A 13,264-nucleotide genomic window follows, 5' to 3' on the forward strand; every position below is an offset into this window, starting at 1 on the left:
TGTCAAAGTGGTGATAGGTGAAGGTGCGAGACATACTGGAGGACTGCTGGGCTGAAGGAAACAGTCTCCTGCCAAAGTCTAGAGTTAGATACATCTAATTATCTATAGCCACATGCCTTAATCCCATAAGGGATTGCCACAAACAAATCACCTCCATCTTGCCGTCCCTTGCCATTTTGCTGCCCTCATCCCCCAACTTACATCGCCTCTTTCATATACCTCTCCACTCCATCCCTCCATTTCCTCAGTCTCCCCCACTCTCTCCCTCCCTCAACCTCACTCACATCTCACATACAATTTCCTAGTTAGTCTCTCACTCTGCATCCTCTCCACAAGGCCAAACAACTTTAATGTACAGTAATCCCTCGATTATCCAACAAAATAGAGCTAAAGGCATGTCCAGGTAATGGCTTCCTCCGGATGGTGGACTTCTCCCCTGGCCCCCATTCACACACAATCCTAACCTTGAAAGCCAGTGTGAAAGACCACTACAGTACATCACACAACACTTGTTTCTGTTGTTTAACACTACTCTATCTGGTCAAGCAGACCTCTAAACCACAACAAAGCAATTACCTTGATCAAGCAGACCTATCAACCACAGACAAGCAACCATCTAAATTCCCATCGCGATGACCAACGTGACATTCGATGCAAGAGACAGTTCCCCACAGACCCAGACTTTGCACCTTTCACTTAAAACCATACAAAGCACATCATTAGCAACCTCAAGCACTCATCTGCCTGTGGTCCAGACAACATAAGCAACATACACCTTAAACACCTTGGACCACTAGGCATACATGCACTCACCAACATAGCAAACAAAAGCTACTTACACAACATAATACCCAACATCTGGAAGCATGGCACTATCATCACTATCCCCAAACCCAGCAAAGACCCCACGTTACCTTCCTCACACCTCCCCATGACACTCTTCTGCACCCCCTCCAAAGTCACTGAATGACTGGTATTACAACTAGTTACACCTCACACCCCCCCTAGCCCCATCAAAACATGGTTTCAGGCTGCTACACTCCATAGACACTCAGACCTTACACAGAAAGATTTTGATGGCACCAATTCAGCTAGGCCACCACACAGAAGATTCCCAGTCACACTAGGCATGAGCAAAGTTTTTGATGCCATCCCCTGCCACAACCTCACACGCAAAAAATTCAACACAAACATGCACAAAAACACAAAAAGATGGGTGGCAAACTATTTAGCAGGCAGATGTGCACATGTAACATCTGCTGGTCAGTCATCGAACATCAGAAGCTTCACAAATGGCGTCCCCCAAGGATCTGTTTCGTCCCCAACTCTCTTTAACCTAAACATGCACAACATACCCACTCCCTACACACCACAAATACACATAGCTTCCTATGCATAGACATAACACATAACACATCAAAACACAAACACAGCTGCACACATCCTCCAACCTTACCTCAACACACTACACAAATGGTTCACCACAAACAGGCTCAATAATAGCCCCAGGCAGATCTACAGTGACCCTTTTCACAAAGTGGACAGCAGAACATAGTCACATTCCACACCTCACCATAAACAACGCTCCCCTACCACACACACACACATACCCAAAATCCTTGGTGTAACATACAATACATCAATGTCACTTAAACAACACATCACAAACATTAAAGATAAATTAACACCATGACTCAATGCCTTACAGTCACTTGCCCATACAACATTTGGACACAACAAAGAAACCACAAACAATATATATGTTCAGTGATGAATTATGCAAGCCCTGCTTGGGCTTCTAACCTCACTAAAACACATTACAACACTCTACAGACCATACAGAACAAGACCCTAAAAATAATCACAGGCTGCACAGCTACTACACCCACAGACCACCTACACCAAGAAACCAAAGTCTCCAAAGTCAAGGATCATCTAGACATGAGATGCACACAAATTCTCGCCACAGACTCCACAAACCCACATCATCCACTGCAATACATGGCAGCACATCCACACACACCAAGGAACACCAAAACAACACCCAGCACACGATATCGTACACAAATACCGTCAAAACCCACACCATCCACTACAATACATGGCAGCACATCCACACACACCAAAGAACATCAAAACAAGACCCAGCACACAATATCATACACAAATACCGCCATCTCTCCCCCCTCGCCTGCCTCAAACCAGCTTCAAGAAGCATATCCATTCAGTCACTCAAATACAACACACAGCAACATATCCATTCAGTCACTCAAATACAACACACAGCAGCATATCCATTCAGTCACTCAAATACAACACACAGCAATATATCCATTCAGTCACTCAAATACAACACACAGCAACATATCCATTCAGTCACTCAAATACAACACACAGCAGCATATCCATTCAGTCACTCAAATACAACACACAGCAATATATCCATTCAGTCACTCAAATACAACACAGAGCAACATATCCATTCAGTCACTCAAATACAACACACAGCAGCATGGGTGGCCTCTTAATATCCACCCTTCTGAATCCTACCTCCCTCGTGAGGACAAGGTCCACCTGGCCAGATTGAGATGTGGGTATCATCCAGCACCTCTCGAGTTATCAAATGAGGCTGATGACTCCATTATTGATGCCTGTCCAGGATGCAACACAGCACCCCATACTATTAAGCACATTACGGAAGACTGCATTGCACACAATCGCCTGTGCCAACAACACAACATACACTCCTTGAGAGCTCCGTGGGAAAGCCCGGTCTCGGCCGTGGCCTTTCTTAGGGACTCGGGGGCTGCTTGGCCAGACTGCCTAGGGAACAACTACTACTACAGACAAGGAATCACCACTGCAGAGCCATATCCTGTTGTGACAAGAAAACATGAAAAAAATGGCTACACAAGAAAAATGCAGTTGACACACAAAACATATGTAATGGTAAAATGGAATAAAATCATGGTAAAATAGAATAAAATCATGGTACAGTAGAGGAAGCTAGTATAAAATCAACATCAACAATCACGAATTGACCATCCCGTATCTATCTTACCCTGGATCTCCTGCTTCTAAAGAGTCAGCACTATCCTCTTCCTTTTCCCTGGTCATCACACACCCTAGGAAGAGGAATGCAAGGAATAGCAAGGCCAGAAGCCTTGCTATTCCTTGCATTCCTCTTCCTAAACCACAACGTGTGCCACTATAAAAATGTTTACATCGCCAAGTGGGACCTGAAGGCAGGCAAGAGGGGTCTCTGGCGGATGCTGGGTAAACTAACCAGCCAGCCAGAGCTGCACCACTGGCCTGTTCCCCCCCCCCCCTCCCCCGGAAATTTTTTGTGCATCCATGATTTTGAAAGAAACGGCAAGCATTGTGTCTGGATAGTAGGAAAAAATGTTCAAATAATAGTCTGGCACAGCCAGATCACAGCGTCTGGGTAATGGATTGTCCAGATAATCGAGCTATTACTATATTTCTCCTAATGCTTTCAGCCACATCCACATCACAATCTCCTTCACTTCCTCTTTTGTAAGTCTGTTTCTGCATGTAACTCCACGTTTGTTGAAAAAGACGAACAAAAGGCCTTTGATAAATAAATACTGTATACAATCTGCAAAAAGTACAGAGTGCCCGCCATAGAAATCAATGGGAAAAAGGACTCTCATCACAGCCTCTACGCCTTGTTATTTCTTTTGTTTACACATTTTTGGCCTTCCAGGCCAAAATCCGAGCCTTTTCTTTGACACTGAAGTTGGTAGGAGCTATCTGGGTGTACTGGTGCAAAATGCAGCGCCAACAAGCTAAAAAGCGAAAACAGAGGGAAGCAGTACGGGAGCAAGCAGCCCTCATGCACTCTCAAACGTAGCTCAAAGAGGACTTAGGCAGGAACTGGAGGTTGTCTCGTTTTCCTGGTGCGTCTCTGCGTTGCTAGACATATAATAGTTTTGGTCGGCTGCGAGACTAGGCTGCAAACTGCACAAGCTTCAGAGTGCTCTTTCCCATTGATTTCTAAGATGGGTGCTCTATACTTTTGTGGACACTGTATAAATGAATAAATAAATAAAAAACATAAATAAAAAATAATATAAATAAAGAGCAACAAGACCAATTCTCTCTCTCTCACCTTGGTCACCTTAGACATCAACTGTGCTTTAAGTGTCTCTATCTCATCATGTGCCTCACTCATTTGTGTCTCCAACTTTGCCCTCTCTCTCTCCACATCTTCTAACTCCTTCTGAAGATTTGATAATCTGAGGGAGAGAGAGTAAAACCATCATCATCATTATGAAGCATTATTCACCATCCATCTATCCATCATCTAATCCAGTGTTGCCCCATGAACAGCATAGGGATCCAAGCCTAGGTAAGTTGGTCCTGACACTTAAGATGAGAAAGACCAGCCTCACTCATTCCTGTGTGGCCTTTACGTGAACAATAAACCCCAACCACTCCTTGGATATAAACCTGCACAGGCTCAATTCGACTGGAGCATCTTAACTGCCCACTAAACCACCAGGTGCCATAATCTGGTTACATGGTTCCCACCCAGCGTAGTAAATGGTTTCCTGGTGTACAGGAAACCATTTGGCTTGTCACTTAGTGCAAAGTCACCTGTAGACAGAAGGAAGAGGAAAGAAAGATGGAAAGAAAGAAGATGGATGAAAAGAAAGAAGAGAGGAGAGGGCAGGCACCCAAGACCAGCACTACATCGAGTGAGTGGATGGTAAGTGCCCCCACCAACAACACAGCACTATTCACACAAGAATAAAAACTAAAGCACATTTAACAGGGCAAAGTTTCACATCCTCTTTCACTTCCATTGATGGCTATGTGTAGTTAGGCTGGAAGGCAGAACTGACTATAGCTTATATGATCCCATCCAAAAATAGAAGAGTCTTTAGCTTTTGAAAGCTGACAGCTAATTGGTTGACCAAGTCCATTCATTAGTAATGATATATTTTAAATAATTTTTCTTATATGGGCCACAATAACCATTTGACGATATGATTACTCAAATAAAATACAGTACACATAGTTATCTGCATAGATTAATATAAACACAAGGCCTTAAAAAGTCTATCTGACGCATAGATACATGTGATATTTTCAGTTCTTACGACAAATCAGCACTTTCAGACAGATTTAAGAGATGTCGATTTTTTTTTCCTATCTATCTATCTATTGCCAGATGCCTTAATCCCGTAAGGGGTGGCCACAAACAAATTGCCTCCATGTCGCCCTGTCCCCCGCCATTTCATTGCCCTGCTTCCAGCCCACAATCCCCTCTCTCATATACCTCTCCACTCCATCCCTCTGTCTCATCCTTGGCCTCCCCCCTCCATCTCACTCATATATACTCTCCTCATCAGTCTCTCACTGTCCATCCTCTTCACACCTCCTCAAAGTGTTTCTCCTAATGGTTCCTATCACATCTACATCCACACAACAATGCTCCTTCATTTCCTCATTTGTAAGTCTGTCTCTCCATGTGACTCCATAGGCTCCTCTCAAATAACACACTTCCACTGCTCTTATTCTTGACTTGTGTCCTCCAACAAGGTTCACGCTTCACTTTCATACATTAGAGTTGGTATCACAATACTGTCATGCAGTAAATTTTTCACTTCCATGCTCACTTCTCTCTTTCTTATCACTGCTTTCAAGGAACCAGCATCCATTCTTCCTTGTTGTACCCTTTCAAGCACTTCACCCTCTAAACTTCCATCCTTACTCATCACACTATCCAAGTATTTCAATGTACCCACATTTTCCATTTCCTCCTCATCCTGCCTCACTGTACACTCAGTGACTTCATTTCTCTCGAAGATCATAACCTTACTCTTCCCTACATTTACCTTTAGATTCCGCTTCTTAAAAACTCTCCCAAACTCTTTCACCGAGCCTTGCAACTCCCCTTCGTCTTCACTTAACAACACAGTATCATCTGCAAACAACAGTACAGGGAGTTTCCACGCACTGCACTCTCTCATTAGGGCCGCCCCACCATCCACTGCCCTACCTTGTATCTCTTTTATAACCTCATCCATATACAGATTGAACAACCATGGAGACATGACACATCCCTGTTTCAATCCAACCTTCAAATAGAAAAATTCACTCAGTTCGCTGTCCAAACGCACTGCAGCCTTAGCACTCTCATACATACTCTTCACAGCATTCAACAACTTCACATTTACTTCATATATTCTTAATACTTTCCACAATCCTTGTCTATCCACTGTCATACACATTCTCCAGATCCACGAAGACCTCAAGGAAATTTTCCTCTAAAGACCTAAGAATGAATATCTGATCTACACAACCTCTTTCCTTCCTAAAACTTCCCTGTTTGTCTCCAACTGATTCCTCTGTTATTTCCCTTTCTGTCAATATGGTAAGTATCCTACCATATACTTTTACAATTTTACTATGAAGACAAATGCCCCTATGATTCCCACACAATATTTTTTCCTTTTTCCATTGTATAGGGGAAAAATTATACCTGACTTCCAATCATTCGGGACTTTACCCACATTCAGGCAAATTAGGGTAAATTATACGTCATTATTAAGACATTAAGTTAAATCTAACCTAGTAAGACATCAGAATTCCAATGAAATATGAAATACTCCTTGTATTTTGATGAATGACTGGTAAACACAGGGGAGAGGGAGGTCAGTCAGCCAAATGAAGCAGGAACTGGGATGCTGCACTTGACTAGGCAGACGAATTTTCTAATTTACTTGAGAGCATTTGCAGTATGCTGCCAACTTTCCAATCAGTTTACATTATGCTTTCTACTTTCGCATCACTGATAAGCCTTTTATCTTTTTAGTTTTCAATATCTACAGTTACAAGAGCTGTGACAAGATATGGGCTGTGGGATATTTGAATGTGACAGGTGACATACAGCTTCTTCATTCCTGTCTACCAGTCATTCCTCAAAATACAGAGAATACATCATATTTCATTGGAATTCTGATGTCTTACTATGTTATATTTTACATAATGCTCCAATGTTGTATAAATTACCTTAATTTGCCCGAACATTGGGAAAAAATCAACAGTTTATAAAACTCTGTCCAAAAGTGCTGATTTGTCCCAAGAACTGAAAATTTCAAATGTATCTAGGCAATCTGATTAAATTCATTCATTACCCAATCCTATGTTGTCCCATGAAGAGCGTAGGAGCCCTGGGCTAGGCAAGTTGGTCCTGACATTTAAGATGAAAGCGACCGGCGTCACTCATCCCTGCGTGGCATTACGTGAGCAGTAAGTCCCAACCACTCCTTGGATGTAAACCTGCACAGACTCAAACTGCGTGAAGCGCCTTAAAAACCCATTTGACCACCAGGCGGAAAAATTTGGTTACATGGTTACCACCCAGCATTATAAATTTGCTGTTGTACAGGAAACCATTTAGCTTGTCACTCAATGTAGAGTCACCCATAGGCAGAAGGAAGAGAAAAGAATGAAGGAAAGAAAGACAAATGAGGGAGTGCCAGCACCATTATCTGGTCATATGATTACCATCCAGCGTAGTAAATGTTTTCTCGGTGCACAGGAAACCATTTGGCTTGTCACTCAGTGGAGTCAACTGTAGGCAGAAGGAAGAGGACAGAATGAAGTAATGAAAGACATATGAGGAAGGAAGGAAAGAAGGTAGGAAGAGAGGGAAAAAACAGGCACCCAAGGGCAGTACTACATCAAGTGAGTGGCTGGTGAGGGGCCCCCACTTACTACTATCAATCTATCTATCCATTGCCAGATGCCTCAATCCCTTATAAGGGGTGGCCACAAACAAACTGCCTCCACATCACCCTGTCCCCCGCCATTTCACTGCCCTGCTCCAAATTCACACATCTCTCTCTCATATACTTCTCCACTCCATCCCTCCATCTCATCCTCGGCCTTCCCCTCCCTCTCTCCCCCTCCACCTCACTCACATACACTCTCCTCATCAGTCTTTCACTCTCCATCCTCTCCACATGGCCAAACCACCTCAATGTGTTTCTCCTAATGCTTCCTATCACATCCACATCCACACCACAACACTACTTTATATCCTCATTTGTCAGTCTGTCTCTTCATGTGACTCCACAGGCTCCTATCAAGTAACTCATTTCCACTGCTCTCACTCTTGATTTCTGTCCCTCCAACAACGTCCAAGCTTCACCACCATACGTCAGAGTTGGTATCACAATAAAGTCAAGCAATAACTTTTTCACTTTCATGCTCACTTCCCTGTTTCTTATCACTACCTTCAAGGGACCAGCAATCTTTCTTCCTTGTTGTACCCTTTCAAACACTTCACCCTCCAAACTTCCATCCTTACTCATCACACTACCCATGTACTTAAACGTACTCACATTTTCCATTTCCTCATCATCCAACCTTACTGTACATTCACTGACTTCACCTCTCTCGAAGACCATAACTTTACATTTCCTTACATTCATCCTTAAATTCCATTTCTGACACACTCTCCCAAACTCATCCACCAAGCCTTGCAGCTCCCCTTCGTCTTCACTTAACAACACAGTATAATCTGCAAACAACAGTACAGGGAGTTTCCAAAAACTGCCCTCTCTCATTAGGGCCACTCCAAAATCCACTGCCCTACATTGTATCTCATTCATAACCCCATTCATATACAAACTGAACAACCATGGAGACATATCACATCCCAGTTTCAACCCAACATTCAAATAGAAAAACTTGCTCAGTTCACTATCCACAAGCACTGCAGCCTTAGCACCATCATACACACCCTTCACAGCATTCAACAACTCCCCATCTACTCCATATATTCTTAATACTTTCCACAATCCTTGTCTATCCACCCTGTCATATGATTTCTCCAAATCCATGAAGGCCGCATACAACTTCTTGCCCTTCTCTAGAAACTTTTCCACTAAAGATCTAAGAATGAATATCTGATCTACACAACCTCTTCCCTTCCTAAAGCCTCCCTGTTCTTCTCCAACTAATTCCTCTGTTATTTCCCTAACTCTGTCAATAAGTATCCTACCGTATACTTTTCCTATTATACTAAGAAGACAAATGCCCCTATGATTACCACACACTTCTTTCTCCCCTTATCCCTTGTACAAGGGAATAATTATACCTGACTTCCAATCATGTGGGACTTTACCTTCCTCTCATGCCAATCTGGACATCTTCCACATCCATTCTACTACTATCTCTCCCCCATGCTTCAGCATTTCACGACACTCCATCAATTCCTGAGGCTTTCCCCATTTGGACTTTCTTCCATGTTTCCACAACTTCTATCCTAATGATTTCTTCCTGTCTTCTCACATCCCTCCTTCTCCCAGCCATTCCCCAGCCACTTATACTCGCATTACTTTCATTCTCTATGTTCAACAGTTCAAAAAAGTGTACTCTCCATCTGGTCACTTTTTCTCCCTTCTCCACTAGTAAACTACCATTTTTATCTATCACTCTCCTACTAACTTCATTGCCACCCTGTCTGACTCTCTTTACCTCTTTGCAGAACATTTTCTTACATTCCCTCTGCTTTACACTCAAATTCCTTCCAAGTTCCTCACCCACTATCTTCTTACTCTCTCTTACTAATCTTTTCACCTCTCTCTTCCTTTCAACATATGACTCTCTCTTCCGTCTCCCAACGTCTTCCACTCCCCTATTTTTCATCCATTTGTTATATGCTTTTTTCTTTTATGCCACAGTCTGTTTCACCTCTTCATTCCACCATGCTGTTCTTTGCACCCCCTTTCGTCTTCTCTTTACCCCACACACCACCTCACACGCTGCACAGATTTCCTCTGCGAATATCTTGCACACACCTTCCACGTCCCCTATCTGCTCCAATTCATATTTACCCAATGTTCCTCCACTTCTCTCTTATATTGTGCCTTTTTCTCATCCTCTTGTAACCATTCCACTCTCCTTACATCTACTCAATCCTCCCATCCATTCCTTCTTCAATTTTTCCATTTCACTTGGACCTCGATTCTAACCATCATCAAGTGGTGGTCAGAAAGTCCACTCCCCCAACCTCTGTATGCTCTTGCATCCATTACACATCTTCGCATCCTGTCATCCACACACACATAATTAATCACTGCCTTCCTTTCATTCAGTTCACCATCCACCCTTCTCATCACTCACCATATATACCTGTGGATCATTTTGTGCCTGAAGAGGGTATCGGCTATCATCAACCCTCTCCCAGCACAAATGTCCACTAAAGTACTGCCATTCTCATCAATCTCAACAGGCACACCCCACTCACCAACTACTCCATCCACCTTCACATTCCCTACTTTACCATTCATATCACCAATCAAAAACACTCTCTCATTCCTTTCAAACTTTTCCATGCATGCTTCCACATTTGTCCAGAACTCTTCTCTCATTCTGCTTGCACGATCTTGTGTTGGTGCATACACGCACACAATCGCCCACATTTGTAGTCCAACTTACCCACACAATCCTTGAACCAACTGATCCATACTCTCTTCCTTCCATCTGTTACTCACAACAATACACACTCCTTCTTTTGCCCTCTCATTCTCACCTACTCCTGCACATATACCCCATCCTTATTCCCATTCTTTCACACTCACCTCTCCATTTAGTTCCAGTTAATCCACACATCCACTTTCACACCCTCAAGTACCTGGACAATCTCTCTCTCTCTTTCACCTCATCATCTGAACCCCTTACACTCCAGTTCGCCATCCGTATCATGTCCTTTGTACAGTCCTTAGTCGTCATGGTCAGTCCTAGTCCTAGGCTTCTTGTTCATGTTTTTAGTTAGTTGTTTTCCGGGGAGGGGCACTAACCCTCCGCCAACCCACTTGCTGTCACGTAGGGAACACGTGTTGGTTGGTTATAAGGTTACCACCCAGCGTTGTAAATGATTTCCTGGTTTACAGGAAATCATTTAGCTTGCCACTCAATGTACAGCTACCCTAAAAACAGGGTACCACTACACTAAGTGGGTGGATGATGGGTGCCCCCACCTACCACTATAATCTATGGAAACAACTATGTCCATCCATCCATCCATCCATTATCCAAGCCTATGCCACCCCATAAGAAGTGTGGGAGCCTGCAGCTAGGCAAGTTGGTCCTGACATTTAAGATGAGAGTGACCAGCTTCACTCATCCCTGAGTGGCATTACGTGAGCAATAAACCCCAACCACCCCTTAGTTATAAACCTTCACCAGCTCAATCCAATTGAAGCGCCGTAATTACCCACTAAACCACCAAGCGCCAAAATTTGGTTATATGGTTACCACCCAGCATAGTAAGGGCCGTACTATAGAAACTAAACGCCAGTACTGACGAAAGTGAGCGTCTGATGTTCCTGTTTTTTGTACCATAAATAAATTTGTTGTTCATGTCAGGCGTTCATCACCTGCTTATGGCGTAAAATAGTATTGGAATGTCACAGGAGGATAAACGCCACAAGAGACCCCCCTTTCATATTGCAAAATGTGGAGAGGATGGAGGGTGAAAGACTGACGAAGAGAGTGTATGTGAGTGAGGTGGAGGGGGAAAGAGGGAGGGGGAGGCCGAGGATGAGATGGAGAGATGGGGTGGAGAGGTATATGAGAGAGGGGGGTGTGAGTTGGGAGCAGGGGAGTGAAATGGCGGGGGACAGGGCGACTTGGAGGCAATTTGTTTGTGGCCACCCCAAACGGGATTGAGGCGTCTGGCAATAGATAGATAGATAGATAGATAATTATGATAACCGGTTTTTCCATTTATAAAAACTTAATTATTCAGGAATCAAATTTTCCCTAGCAGGCTAAAATATATGAGAAACACAAGGCTGTTCATAACATTTGACGAGACTAAACGCTTCCGTAATGATTACGAGTAAACAAAAACTTCTATGGTGATGACGTGGCGCGTAATATTGAGTTAGGATATTAAATTATGCTTTCTAGTTTATTTCAGACTACCTGTGTACTTTCTGAATAGATTTTTGAAATGGCAACTGTTTGAAAGTTTGTGTGTTAGCCAGCTCAGTGCTTTAGTTAGCACATTTGAGGGCAAGGCAGTAAGCTTCTGCCTCTAGTCCAACATCATTGTGTGACACTTCTTGCATATGAAAAGTCATGAAAAAATAACGTGTAAGAAGTGCATATACAATACTATATTACATGGCAGAAATTACACATATCAGAGTTTGGTCAGCATTGGTAAATGGTTAGTTTGGTTTGTATTTTTCACCTGTTTTAGTGATCTCACAGTTAAGTTTCAGATACTGATAATAAAACAGACACAAATTCTTCATCAGTACCGACAAGTATGTGCAATCACTTTAGCTCTTTCTTGAAAAATGTGATACGTTTTTGCACCAAAATAAATTGATAAGCTAATGTAGTTAAGATAGTTGGGTAAGGTTACCAAACACAGGTATGAGTGAATTGATTGGTTAGGATGCTGGCTGAAATATTGCCAGTTTCAATCAAGCACTCAGATTTGAGCACAGGTGTGTTGGCTTTAAAGCAAAACTTGTTAGTAAATGCAGATTTTTTCACACGAATTATATTTATTAAAAAAAAAAAAAAAAAAAAAAAAAAAAAAAAAAAGGGCATCTTTCTATCCCAAGAGCTGTTCTTACTTACAAATAGCAACAGGCCTGAGGAAATGGCCTGTTCCATGCATATATAAAAACTAGTTACAGTAACTGGATAGAAATGACATGTTATTGTAATGGAGGAGTAGATAGGTGTAGAAAAGTCATGGAATATTGGTTAGGGTACAAGGGATATACAAAAGCATGAAATGTGCAGTTAAGCAATGACTAACAAACAGGAAGTCTATCTATCTATCTATCTATTGCCAGACACCACAATCCCACAAAGGGTGGCCATTTGACACTGAGTTAGTTGTTTTACAGGGAGGGGCACCAACCCTCCACCAACCCACTTGTTGACACGTAGGGAGCACGTATGGTTTGGTTATATGGTTACCACCCAGCGTTGTAAATGGTTTCTAGGCTTACAGGAAACCATTAAGCTTGTCACTCAATGTAAAGCCACCTGTAAAGGAAAGAAAAGGAATAAGAAGTGACAGGAAAGATAGGAGAAATAGGAAGAGTGGAGGGCAGGCACAGAAAAAGAATGATAAAAGCTAAGGAAGTAGGCAGCACTACATGAAGTGAGTGGATGATGGTCGCCACCACCTACCACAAAACAGGAAGTAATGAGAGAAATATTTAGTGAAGGAGACAAGCATCAAGCATATGAC

General features: G+C 42.7%; 1 protein-coding gene across 1 annotated transcript in view; it reads right to left on the reverse strand.

The window, feature by feature from the left end:
* Nucleotides 1-13,264, reverse strand: part of LOC145402051 (nucleoprotein TPR-like) — a gene marked incomplete at its 3' end in the record, with an annotated part of 419,889 nt that overhangs the window by 213,312 nt on the left and 193,313 nt on the right. The window contains exon 20 of the mRNA XM_080274148.1: nucleotides 4,133-4,259. Within this exon, the coding sequence (XP_080130274.1) occupies nucleotides 4,133-4,259 (127 nt within the window). The remainder of the gene's footprint in view (nucleotides 1-4,132; nucleotides 4,260-13,264) is intronic.

The sequence above is a fragment of the Coenobita brevimanus genome, chromosome 57 (genome assembly GCF_032717465.1).
Source record: "Coenobita brevimanus isolate Jiangsu-jjx chromosome 57, ASM3271746v2, whole genome shotgun sequence".
In the NCBI taxonomy this organism is placed as follows: Eukaryota; Metazoa; Arthropoda; class Malacostraca; order Decapoda; family Coenobitidae; genus Coenobita; species Coenobita brevimanus.